We start from the raw sequence: 13,920 nt of genomic DNA, 5'->3' as shown, positions 1-13,920 counted from the left end.
TGCACTCCTACATGTCACCTTATGATTTGGGAACACCAAACTGGGGAAAGAAGCGTCAAGGTAGGACGAAGGATCCTAGGTTGGGCTAGTTGACATTAGGTTAGGATAACCCCCAAAATAAAAATAACCACATTCCCACCTATATAATGGTCCTCTGTTCTATAGTTAGATTTGGGGATGGTTAAGTGGGTCAACTATCAATTTCCAACGAAAATACATGTTAAATCACATCCAACACTCAAGACAAAACGTATATCCACATTCATACTTAGTTATTACTGTTATTTAAAAGTAAACTATAGGCTACCACATGGGCTACAGAAGGGCTACCAGGTGGCCTACTTGGCTATAACCACTGTATTGACAAACAGAGCTACAGGGGAAGCCAACGTGAAATTTATCCCTCAACATCCTTCGTTTCAGGATACTGTAAAGCGTCCCTTATCCATCTCCTGGAAATTTATTACACCGTCAGCTTGAGTCTAAGCTTTGGTGGGTTACTTCAGCCCAAAGGTAACCCCCCCATTAACGAACACGATTGGCAACCACATACCAAACATACCCCGAAGGTCTCGCTGTTTTCATTGGGAATTGTGGAATGAGGTCATAAGACACTCTGGAAGGTTAACAGGGAAATAATGAAGGGAAATCATTCAACGGTTCAAACTCACCGTCACCAACAGCGTCGCCGGCGGCAGCAGCGGCGGCGACCGACCCCAAGCGATCGAAGTCGTCCTACGCGGCTTAGCTATCTACCAAAATTTACGGAATGTTACCTAACGAACACTTTTCTAACATTTCCTCGTTTGAAGTCGCCTTCTCCTTCATTTACACCTTCCTCGAACTCTGGTTCATATTAAGAGTCATCGCGAAAGAAGCAAAACGAAATCGTCGCGTCGAATCATCATCTGCTAAAGCCACGAAAAAGACACAGACACATTTATTGAGCCGATCGCCTTCTACAGGAGAATCGCCGATTTACGGCGATTTCCGAAGCCCGGGGGACACTTCCAAACCTTACCTGGGATATAATGCGACCTCTTCGACATGACATCATCCGAATCGATATCCAACGGTCTTTTGCGGGAGTCTGGGGTGCCGGGAGAAGTTATAGACTCCTCCATAATTTCCTCGGAAGAAGCCATGATGATGTTCTCTGCCAGAACGGATTCACTGCGCACGCGCTATGTAGGATTAGAGAAGCGCAGCTTTCTAGTGGCAGTAGCGGTCATTTTGAAGGCGAGTTTGATATCAAAACTAGATTCAAGGCGCAAAAGTTAATCAAAATGCGTATACTTATGCAGATAAGGGTCTTCCTGATGTTTCCTTTATACAAGGTCTCTCTCTCTCTCTCTCTCTCTTCTCTCTCTCTCGCCTCCTCTCTCTCTCTCTCTCTCTCTCTCTCTCTCTCTCTCTCTCTCTCTCTCTCTCTCTCTCTCTCTCTCAGGTAGCTAGATATGCAGAGGGATTAAGTAATGGGAAGTTTTACTCCAGATTATCTGATGCAGAAAAGTGACTGTAAATGAAGCAACGTTTTATCTATCCATACGCATCTACATCTATCTATCTATCTATCTATCTATCTATCTATCTATCTATCTATCTATCTATCTGATATATATATATATATATATATATATATATATATATATATATATATATATATATATATATATATATATCGATGTTTAATAACTGAAATTATAATCTTTTCATATTTGTAAAATACGTAAAATAATAATTTTATAAAGTATAGTTTGTTGGTTTAGATTAAGTCGGCTTCATGAAAGGGAGTGGTATGCCTGGTGTGGAGCCCCGGACTCTTACCTTGCAATAGGGATCTATTATTATTAATATTATCACTTCACTTTGTTCAATTTGTTTGATTTTATGTACAGGCCTCCACAGGGATGATTCCCTCTCTGGCGGGCCCTTATAGCCTACGTTTTCAAAATAAGTTGCTTCTTATATTTCATAATCGTCTTTTAGTGTTTTTTCGTCCGTATCGTTGCTCCTGTAGAATTAAATGGGAGAGTCTCTATTTCTTTTTTAATTCTGCTTTCTTATTGTATGAGCCTCAATTCAGGCGGTATTTTGTTGTATAGTTTGGTGCACAGTATTCAAATGCTCTCTCGCCTGACTTACTATTTGTTCTAGATTTAAAGAACCTGTATGCTTCAGCTGCATAGGTCTAAAGAAGCTTAAGCAGTTTCTTAGATATGTTGGTTCACCATATTTTGGTACTTTGAAGACTGTAAGAAGTGTTTTGCATTCTATTCTTGCTGTTATTGGGAGCCAATGTGGCTCACTTATTTTCATTATCATTTTGTGTGTGTGGGGGTGGGGGGGGGTCTGTTTATCACAGTCCTCCAATTCCTGGGTGGTATTTATAGTGTGGGGTTCCGGGTTGCATCCTGCCTCCTTAGGAGTCCATCACTTTTCTTACTATGTGCGCCGTTTCTAGGATCACACTCTTCTGCATGAGTCCTGGAGCTACTTCAGCCTCTAGTTTTTCTAGATTCCTTTTCAGGGATCTTGGGATCGTGCCTAGTGCTCCTATGATTATGGGTACAATTTCCACTGGCATATCCCATATCCTTCTTATTTCTATTTTCAGATCTTGATACTTATCCATTTTTTCCCTCTTTCTCTTCAACTCTGGTGTCCCATGGTATTGCGACATCAATGAGTGAGACTTTCTTCTTGATTTTGTCAATCAACGTCACGTCTGGTCGATTTGCACGTATCACCCTATCTGTTCTGATACCATAGTCCCAGAGGATCTTTGCCTGAAAGTTTTCTATCACTCCCTCAGGTTGGTGTTCGTACCACTTATTACTGCAAGATAGCTGGTGTTTCGTGCACAGGCTCCAGTGGAGGGCTTTTGCTACTTAATCATGCCTCTTTTTGTACTGGTTCTGTGAAAGTGCCGGGCATTCGCTTGCTATGTGGTTTATGGTTTCATTTTTCGTATTGCACTTCCTACATATGGGAGAGATGTTATTTCCGTCTATCGTTCTTTGAACATATCTGGTTCTTAGGGCCTGATCTGGTGCCGCTGTTATCATTCCTTCAGTTTCCTTCTTTAGCTCTCCCCTCTGTAGCCATTGCCATGTGTCATCGCTGGCTAGTTCTTTAGTCTGTCTCATGTATTGTCCGTGCATTGGTTTGTTGTGCCAGTCCTCTGTTTTGTCTGTCATTCTCCTGTCTCTGTATATATCTGGGTCTTCGTCTACTTTTATTAGTCCTTCCTTCCCATGCACTCTTAGCCACTCGTCTTCACTGGTTTTCAGATATTGCCCCAGTGCTCTGTTCTCGATGTTGACGCAGTCCTCTATACTTAGTAGTCCTCTCCCTCCTTCCTTTCGTGTTAGGTATAGTCTGTCCGTATTTGCTCTTGGGTGTAGTGCTTTGTGTATTGTCATATGTTTCCTGGTTTTCTGATCTATGCTGCGGAGTTCTACCTTCGTCCATTCGACTATTCCTGCGCTGTATCTGATTACTGGCACTGCCCATGTGTTTATGGCTTTTATCATATTTCCGGCGTTGAGTTTTGACTTGAGTATCGCCTTGAGTCTCTGCATATATTCTTTCCTTTCTGATCGTGTCCTTCATCTCTTGGTGTTTTATATTCCCTCCTTCCATTATTCGCAGGTATTTGTATCCCGTCTCATCTATGTGTTTGATGTTGCTCCCATCTGGTAGCTTTATCCCTTCAGTTCTCGTTACTTTGCCTTTTTGTATGTTGACTAAGGCGCATTTTTCTATTCCAAACTCCATCCTGATGTCCCAGATACAATCCTTACAGTCTGGATTAGGGTATCTATTTCCTTGATGCTCTTACCATACAGCTTGATGTCGTCCATGAACATCAGATGGTTGATTCTGTTGCCTCTTTTCTTGAGTTGGTACCCGGCATCCATCTTCTGTAGTACTTTTGTCATGGGAATCATGGCTACTACGAAGAATAGTGGGGACAGTGAGTCGCCCTGGAAGATCACTCTCCTGATATTAACCTCTGCTAGTCTTATTCCAGAGCTTCTAAGTATTGTATTCCAGTTGCGCATTGTATTTTTGAGGAAGCTGATGGTGTTTTCCTCTGCCCCATATATTTTCAGGCATTCTATTAGCCATGTGTGTGGTATCATGTCGAAGGCTTTCTTATAGTCTATCCATGCCATGCTTAGGTTGGTTTTCCTTCTCCTACTGTTCTTCATTACCATTTTGTCTATCAGGAGCTGGTCTTTTGTGCCCCTACACTTCCTTATTATTATTAATTATTTTTTGCTCTATCACAGTCCTCTAATTCGACTGGGTGGTATTTATAGTGTGGGGTTCCGGGTTGCATCCTGCCTCCTTAGGAGTCCATCACTTTTCTTACTATGTGTGCCGTTTCTAGGATCACACACTTCTGCATGAGACCTGGAGCTACTTCAGCCTCTAGTTTTTCTAGATTCCTTTTCAGGGATCTTGGGATCGTGCCTAGTGCTCCTATGATTATGGGTACGATTTCCACTGGCATATCCCATATCCTTCTTATTTCTATTTTCAGATCTTGATACTTATCCATTTTTTCCCTCTTTCTCTTCAACTCTGGTGTCCCATGGTATTGCGACATCAATGAGTGATACTTTCTTCTTGATTTTGTCAATCAACGTCACGTCTGGTCTATTTGCAACGTATCACCCTATCCGTTCTGATACCATAGTCCCAGAGGATCTTTGCGTGATCGTTTTCTATCACTCCCTTAGGTTGGTGCTCGTACCACTTATTACTGCAAGGTAGCTGATGTTTCTTGCACAGGCTCCAGTGGAGGGCTTTTGCCACTGAATCATGCCTCTTTTTGTACTGGTTCTGTGCAAGTGCCGGGCATTCACTTGCTATGTGGTTTATGGTTTCATTTTTCGTATTGCACTTCCTACATATGGGAGAGATGTTATTTCCGTCTATCGTACTTTGAACATATCTGGTTCTTAGGGCCTGATCTTGTGCCGCTGTTATCATTCCTTCAGTTTCCTTCTTTAGCTCTCCCCTCTGTAGCCATTGCCAATTGTCATCGCTGGCTAGTTCTTTAGTCTGTCTCATGTATTGTCCGTGCATTGGTTTGTTGTGCCAGTCCTCTGTTCTCTCTGTCTTTCTCCTGTCTCTGTATATTTCTGGGTCTTCGTCTACTTTTATTAGTCCTTCTTCCCATGCACTCTTTAGCCACTCGTCTTCACTGGTTTTCAGATATTGCCCCAGTGCTCTGTTTTCAATGTTGACGCAGTCCTCTATACTAGTAGTCCTCTCCCTCCTTCCTTTCGTGTTATGATAGTCTGTCCGTATTTGCTCTTGGGTGTAGTGCTTTGTGTATTGTCATTTGTTTCTGGTTTTCTGATCTATGCTGCGGAGTTCTGCCTTCGTCCACTTCCACTATTCCTGCGCTGTATCTGATTACCTGGCACTGCCCATGTGTTTATGGCTTTTATCATATTTCCTCCATTGAGTTTTGACTTGAGTATCCGCCTTGAGTCTCTGCATATATTCTTTCCTGATCGTGTCCTTCATCTCTGGTGTTTTTATATCTCCTCCTTCCATTATTCCCAGGTATTTGTATCCTGTCTCATCTATGTGTTTGATGTTGCTCCCATCTGGTAGCTTTATCCCTTCAGTTCTCGTTACTTTGCCTTTTTGTATGTTGACTAAGGCGCATTTTTCTATTCCAAACTCCATTCTGATGTCCCCAGATACAATCCTACAGTCTGGATTAGGGTATCTATTTCTTTGATGCTCTTACCATACAGCTTGATGTCGTCCATGAACATCAGATGGTTGATTTTGTTGCCTCTTTTCTTGAGTTGGTACCCGGCATCCATCTTCTGTAGTATTTTGTCATGGGAATCATGGCTACTACGAAGAGTAGTGGGGACAGTGAGTCGCCCTGGAAGATCCCTCTCCTGATATTAACCTCTGCTAGTCTTATTCCAGAGCTTGTAAGTATTGTATTCCAGTTGTGCATTGTATTTTTGAGGAAGCTGATGGTATTTTCCTCTGCCTCATATATTTTCAGGCATTCTATAGCCATGTGTGTGGTATCATGTCGAAGGCTTTCTTATAGTCTATCCATGCCATACTTAGGTTGGTTTCTTTTCCTTCTCCTACTGTTCTTCATTACCATTTTGTCTATCAGAGCTGGTCTTTTGTGCCCCTACACTTCCTTCTGCAGCCTTTCTGTTGGTGGGGGATGGTGTTTGTCTCCTCTAGGTAGTTGTATAGCCTTTCACTGATGATACCTGTTAGTAACTTCCACATTATTGGTAGGCAGGTGATAGGCCTGTAGTTACTGGCTATATTTCCCTTACTCTTGTCTTTTTGTACTAAGGATGTTCTTCCTGTGGTCATCCATTTGGGTGCTTGGTGATTTGAGATACAATGCTGGAGTTGTTCTGCTATTCGTGGGTGTAGGGCCTTGAAGTTTTTGAGCCAGTATCCATGGACTTCATCGGGACCTGGGGCTTTCCAGTTTGGCATTTTCTTTAGTTGGTGTCTGACTGTGTCTGTCGTGATGTCTGTGAATCTTTGTTTTATTCTCCCTGTTTCTTCTTCCTTGACTTCCTGGAGCCATGTTGCATGTTTGTTGTGTGATATCCGGATTGCTCCATATGTTTTTCCCAGAGTCTCTTACTTGGTTCGGCTTCAGGAATTTCTGGGTGGTTGTCTTCCCCTCTTAGTTGGCTGTATAGTCTTTTCTGGTTGGTTCCGAATAGTTTGTTCTGTTGGTATCCCTTATTCCTGTTCATGTACCGTTGGATCTTGTGTGCTTTGGCCTTAAGCCTCTGTTTTACATCTTCTATTGCGTTGTTTAGTCCCCTCTCTTGTACTTTGTATTTCTCGTTGAGTTCCTCCTTGTTTTCTTGCTTCTTAGCCTTTTTCTGCCATCTCTTTCAGTTTACTCAAGTCAGATCTCATCACCATGATTTGCTTTTCCAGGCGCCTTTTCCAAGGCGGTTGCTGTTTTGGTTTCTGTTTGGTTGGTTGTGACGGTGGTGTTGGTGTTCGAATCCCCATCAGTTCTGCTACTAATCTTGCTCCTGCATATGTCAAGTTATTTGTTTCTGTGATACTGGTGGTGTGTATTAGGCCCATTATTTCATTGACCTCAGTTGTTTTCTCCTTAATTTCTTGGTGTTGTAGGCTTTCATGGAGGGGATCTTTGTTCTCTCTATATCTGGCTCCATCCATTGTCTAATCTTTTCTACCCATTCCGTCCTCTCTGTTACTTCGTCGGTGTTTCTTCGTGTGTCGTTGTTTGATACCTCATCCTCCCTGTCGTCTTCTGTGGCATCGTCTCTCAGTTCGTCTTCGTGTAATTCGTTGTCGTCTGATATTTCCCTTTCCAGTTCTTCTCTTTCTGTTGGGGAGAGCCAGTTCTTTTTCTTTATGTTCCTTACTTGGTCTGCCAGCCTCTGCTCTGTTTGGGGGGTGTTATTCCTCTCATTCCAGATGTTGGCCAATCTTCTTCTATATCCTCTCTCCGTCGGGTTGCCTTTCTGATGTAGCATCTCCATATTTCCTTATTTTCTTCTCTTGTCCATTTCTTCCTTTTTGCCTCTGTAGCTCCAATCTCAGGCTGTTGATGACTGTCGTTGTGGTGATCAGTTGCTGGATGACGACCTCCAAGTACCTGACCGTCTTCCCCTACAATTGGGTTGAATACCTGGTTGCCGGACGAAGCTCCTCTGTTGCCAGAGGTTCCATTTACGTCGTTGTCGTTTATTCCTTCATTTCTTTCCATCATTGCTGAGTTTTGCTATTTAACCCATAGCTGGACCCTACCCCATCAGGAATAGGTACTCATTTACAGCTGAGTAGACTGAGGAAATTGTGGTAAAGATCCTTTCCCAAGGAATCAACGCCGAGGAGAGCGGTCACCCATCCAACGACTGACCAGCCCCAATGTTGCTTAACTTGACTTAAGTCTATTGACGACCTAACCCACTCCTCCACGGCGCCTCATATTATTATTATTATTATTATTATTATTATTATTATTATTATTATTATTAATTATTATTATTTTAATTATTATTATTATTATTATTATTATTATTATTTTTATTATTATTATTATTCAGAAAATTAACCTTATTCATATGGAACGAGGTCACAGGGGCCACTGAGTGTTCATCAGGAAGAAGTACCAGAAGGTAATAAATAAGAAATACAGAAAAAAGAGATCAGTTATTAGAAAAGTGAAAATAATTTAACAGATTAATAAATAAATAGATAAAAATGAAAGTGAAAACAAGAATTATAATCAGGTAGTAATGCATCTTCGCTTGGACTTTTGTGGTACCAATTGCTTAGCATCCACAGGAAGACTTTTACACAGTTTTCCAAACTTGTAGACCTACGTTGTTTCTTATGGAGGTTCGTGTTATAACCTGTGACTCTGTCAATGTTTTTAATAGAATGCCTCCTCACCTGTGAAATTTATTTTATGGCTTCAGTTCAGAAAAAAACTTAATCTCAGTTAGGGACATATGAAGAACGATATACAGAAATCATGCTTCCAGCGCAAAAGTTCTGAAAGGTCAGTTGGTTTTCGCTCCAACCAAGATCCGTGAGAGCCTATAAGTGCAACGCGGCAGCCTTCCGTTCAAGTGACCCCTGATATTTGCAACGCCAGAGAGCTCGCAATCAATCTGTCAAGTTGGTGATCTCTTAAAAATTTTTTTTAATATATTTTCTTGCGGATAATAGTTATAATATATATATATATATATATATATATATATATATATATATATACACACACACACATATATATATATATATATATATATATATATATATATATATATATATATATCTATATATATCTATATATATATATATATATATATAGATATATATATATATATATATATATATATATATATATATATATATATATATACGTATATATATATGACGTGTTTTTTCTGTCACTCATTTGGAGTTAATGTTGATGACTGCATTCCTTGCCATTTAAGAAAGGCTGTATATTGGTTTAATATTAATTTTATTTGGTAATAAGCTTCATCTGATCGTTCATTTTTTGCTATTTCCTTTTCTTCGTTTCCTCTCTTTATAATAATAATAAAATAAATAATAATAATAATAATAATAATAATAATAATCATAATAATAATAAAAAATAATAAAATAATAATAATAAAGGTCGTCAATAGACTTAAGTCAAGTTAAGCAACATTGGGGCTGGTCAGTCATTGGATGGGTGACCGCTCTCGGCGTTGATTCCTTGGGAAAGGATCTTTACCATAATTTCCTCAGTCTACTCAGCTGTAAATGAGTACCTATCCTGATGGGGTAGGGTCCAGCTATGGGTTAAATAGCAAAAACTCAGCAATGATGGAAAGAAATGAAGGAATAAACGACAACGACGTAAATGGAACCTCTGGCAACAGAGGAGCTTCGTCCGGCAACCAGGTATTCAACCCAACTGAAGGGGAAGACGGTCAGGTACTTGGAGGTCGTCATCCAGCAACTGATCACCACAACGAGAGTAATCAACAGCCTGAGATTGGAGCTACAGAGGCAAAAAGGAAGAAATGGACAAGAGAAGAAAATAAGGAAATATGGAGATGCTACATCAGAAGCAACCCGACGGAGAGAGGATATAGAAGAAGATTGGTCAACATCTGGAATGAGAGGAATAACACCCCCCAAACAGAGCAGAGGCTGGCAGACCAAGTAAGGAACATAAAGAAAAACAACTGGCTCTCCCCAACAGAAAGAGAAGAACTGGAAAGGGAAATGTCACACGACAACAAATTACACGAAGACGAACTGAGAGACGATGCCACAGAAGACGACAGGGAGGATGAGGTATCAAACAACGACACACGAAGAAACACCGACGAAGTAACAGAGAGGACGGAATGGGTAGAAAAGATTAGACAATGGATGGAGCCAGATACAGAGAGAACAAAGATCCCCTCCATGAAAGCCTACAACACCAAGAAATTAAGGGAGAAAACAAGTGAGGTCAATGAAATAATGGGCATAATACACACCACCAGTATCACGGAAACAAATAACTTGGTATATGCAGGAGCAAGATTAGTAGCAGAACTGATGGGGATTCGAACACCAACATCACCAGCACCAACCAACAACAGAAACCAAAACAGCAACCTCCTTGGAAAAGGCGTCTGGAAAAGCAAATCATGGTGATGAGATCTGACTTGAGTAAACTGAAAGAGATGGCAGAAAAAAGGCTAAGAAGCAAGAAAACAAGGGAGGAACTCAACGAGAAATACAAAGTACAAGAGAGGAGACTAAACAACACAATAGAAGATGTAAAACAGAGGCTTAAGGCCAAAGCACATAAGATCCAACGGTACACGAACAGGAATAAGGGATACCAACAGAACAAACTATTCGGACCAACCAGAAAGACTATACAGCCAACTAAGAGGGGAAGACAACCACCCAGAAATTCCTGAAGCCGAACCAAGTAAGAGACTCTGGGAAAACATATGGAGCAACCCGGTATCACACAACAAACATGCAACATGGCTCCAGGAAGTCAAGAAGAAGAAACAGGGAGAATAAAACAAAGATCACAGACATCACGACAGACACAGTCAGACACAACTAAGAAAATGCCAAACTGGAAAGCCCCAGGTCCCGATGAAGTCCATGGATACTGGCTCAAAAACTTTAAGGCCCTACACCCACGAATAGCAGAACAGCTCCAGCATTGTATCTCAAATCACCAAGCACCAAATGGATGACCACAGGAAGAACATCCTTAGTACAAAAAGACAAGAGTAAGGGAAATATAGCCAGTAACTACAGGCCTATCACCTGCCTACCAATAATGTGGAAGTTACTAACAGGTATCATCAGTAAAGAAAGGCTATATAACTACCTAGAGGAGACAAACACCATCCCCCACCAACAGAAAGGCTGCAGAAGGAAGTGTAGGGGCACAAAAGACCAGCTCCTGATAGACAAAATGGTAATGAAGAACAGTAGGAGAAGGAAAACCAATCTAAGCATGGCATGGATAGGACTATAAGAAAGCCTTTGACATGATACCACACACATGGCTAATAGAATGCCTGAAAATATATGGGGCAGAGGAAAACATCATCAGCTTCCTCAAAAATACAATGCGCAACTGGAATACAATACTTACAAGCTCTGGAATAAGACTAGCAGAGGTTAATATCAGGAGAGGGATCTTCCAGGGCGACTCACTGTCCCCACTACTCTTCGTAGTAGCCATGATTCCCATGACAAAAGTACTACAGAAGATGGATGCCGGGTACCAACTCAAGAAAAGAGGCAACAGAAAGGCAACAGAATCAACCATCTGATGTTCATGGACGACATCAAGCTGTATGGTAAGAGCATCATGGAAATAGATACCCTAATCCAGACTGTAAGGATTGTATCTGGGGACATCAGGATGGAGTTTGGAATAGAAAAATGCGCCTTAGTCAACATACAAAAAGGCAAAGTAACGAGAACTGAAGGGATAAAGCTACCAGATGGGAGCAACATCAAACACATAGATGAGACAGGATACAAATACCTGGGAATAATGGAAGGAGGGAATATAAAACACCAAGAGATGAAGGACACGATCAGGAAAGAATATATGCAGAGACTCAAGGCGATATTCAAGTCAAAACTCAACGCGGAAATATGATAAAAGCCATAAACACATGGGCAGTGCCAGTAATCAGATACAGCACAGGAATAGTCGAATGGACGAAGGCAGAACTCCGCAGCATAGATCCAGAAAACCAGGAAAACATATGACAATACACAAAGCACTACACCCAAGAGCAAATACGGACAGACTATACATAACACGAAAGGAAGGAGGGAGGGAGAGGAACTACTAAAGCTATAGAGGACTGCGTCAACATTGAGAACAGAGCACTGGGGCAATATCTGAAAACCAGTGAAGACGAGTGGCTAAAGAGTGCATGGGAAGAAGGACTAATAAAAGTAGACGAAGACCCAGAAATATACAGAGACAGGAGAAAGACAGAAAGAACAGAGGACTGGCACAACAAACCAATGCACGGGACAATACATGAGACAGACTAAAGAACTAGCCCAGCTGATGACAATTGGCAATGGCTACAGAGGGGAGAGCTAAAGAAGGAAACTGAAGGAATGATAACAGCGGCACAAGATCAGGCCCTAAGAACCAGATATGTTCAAAGAACGATAGACGGAAATAACATATCTCCATATGTAGGAAGTGCAATATGAAAAATGAAACCATAAACCACATAGCAAGTGAATGCTCGGCACTTTCACAGAACCAGTACAAAAAGAGGCATGATTCAGTGGCAAAAGCCCTCCACTGGAGCCTGGGCAAGAAACATCAGCTACCTTGCAGTAATAAGTGGTACGAGCACCAACCTGAGGGAGTGATAGAAAACGATCAGGCAAAGATCCTCTGGGACTATGGTATCAGAACGGATAGGGTGATAAGTGCAAACAGGACAGACGTGACGTTGATTGACAAAGTCAAGAAGAATGTATCACTCATTGGTGTCGCAATACCATGGGACACCAGAGTTGAAGAGAAAGAGAGGGAAAAAATGGATAAGTATCAAGATCTGAAAATAGAAATAAGAAGGATATGGGATATGCCAGTGGAAATCGTACCCATAATCATAGGAGCACTAGGCACGGTCCCAGATCTCTGAAAAGGAATCAAGAAAAAACTAGAGGGCTGAAGTAGCTCCAGGACTCATGCAGAAGAGTGTGATCCTAGAAACGGCACACATAATAAGAAGAGTGATGGACTCCTAAGGAGGCAGGATGCAACCCGGAACCCCACACTATAAATACCACCCAGTCGGATTGGAGGACTGTAATAGAGTAAAAAAAAAAAAAAAAAAAAAAAAAAAAAAAAAAAAAAAAAAAAAAAAAAAAACCAAAAAAAAAAAAAAAAAAAAAAAAAAAAAAAAAAAAAACCATTAAAAGTAATGGCTACTTCAGCAGCGTTATGCTTGTAGAGATGCTTTTCTATTTTTCGAATAGCGGCTTTTTCAGTACTTACTACTTAAACAGGCTAGTAGAGCGCCTATGGAGGTCATTCTCTTGACCCTGCACTTGATAATGACCTCCATAGGCGCTCTACTAGCCTGTTTAAGTAGTGCTGAAAAAAGCCGCTATTCGAAAAATAGAGAAGAATCTGTACAAGCATAACGTTGCTGAAGTAGCCAATACTTTAGAGAGGGTCTGCTTCCTAAATAATAATATGCCAGAAACAGACCTTCTTTCAAACATGTTTTATTGAATATAATGGCAGAATTTACAGAATTGGTCTTACACAGAATTGAGAGAATTCTGTATAAGATCAATTCTATAAATTCTGCTATAATAATAATAATAATAATAATAATAATAATAATAATAATAATAATAATAATAATAATAATAATAATAATAATAAGTCAGGTGAAATCACGATTTATTGTATTTGCCTAAATATTTGTCTATTCGCTATTAGTACTATAGCTCTCGAAACTTCGAAATCCTGTTAATACAAAAAAAAAAAAAAAAAAAAAACTAGATTTTCCAAGAAACTGGTATATCATGTATTGTGTAGAATCAAAATGCAAATTCGCAGACAGAACACAAATCATACAGTTTCCCTCGATCGTGATGGTTTATTGGTATATATATATATATATATATAATATATATATATATATATAGATATATATATAATATATAATATATATATAGTACTTTCTAAGTAGTCGACTAAAACAAATGTTGATTATATCCATTGTGACGGAATGAAAACATTTTTCAAATTAACTTTGCTTTTAAGTTGAAGTAGTCGCAGTTCTAAATGGCATTTTTTTTGTTTGTTTTTCCTTCTCGATATTATAC

General features: G+C 40.2%; 1 protein-coding gene across 4 annotated transcripts in view; it reads right to left on the bottom strand.

The window, feature by feature from the left end:
- Window positions 1–1,181, bottom strand: part of LOC135217190 (RNA-binding protein Pasilla-like) — a 56,603-nt gene extending 55,422 nt beyond the window's left edge. For 2 of the 4 annotated variants that reach the window (XM_064252919.1, XM_064252916.1), the window contains exon 1: window positions 1,022–1,180. In XM_064252919.1, the coding sequence (XP_064108989.1) occupies window positions 1,022–1,145 (124 nt within the window). In that variant the 5' untranslated portion in view covers window positions 1,146–1,180. Of the gene's footprint in view, window positions 1–671; window positions 885–1,021 lie in introns of those variants that run through there. The other 2 variants (XM_064252917.1, XM_064252918.1) reach the window with 2 other exon arrangements.
- Window positions 1,182–13,920: the final 12,739 nt, after the last annotated feature.

The sequence above is a fragment of the Macrobrachium nipponense genome, chromosome 7 (assembly GCF_015104395.2).
Source record: "Macrobrachium nipponense isolate FS-2020 chromosome 7, ASM1510439v2, whole genome shotgun sequence".
NCBI classification, from domain to species: Eukaryota; Metazoa; Arthropoda; class Malacostraca; order Decapoda; family Palaemonidae; genus Macrobrachium; species Macrobrachium nipponense.
The sequence above is the reverse complement of the archived record's forward strand: the minus strand, read 5'-3'. Positions and strand labels throughout refer to the sequence as shown.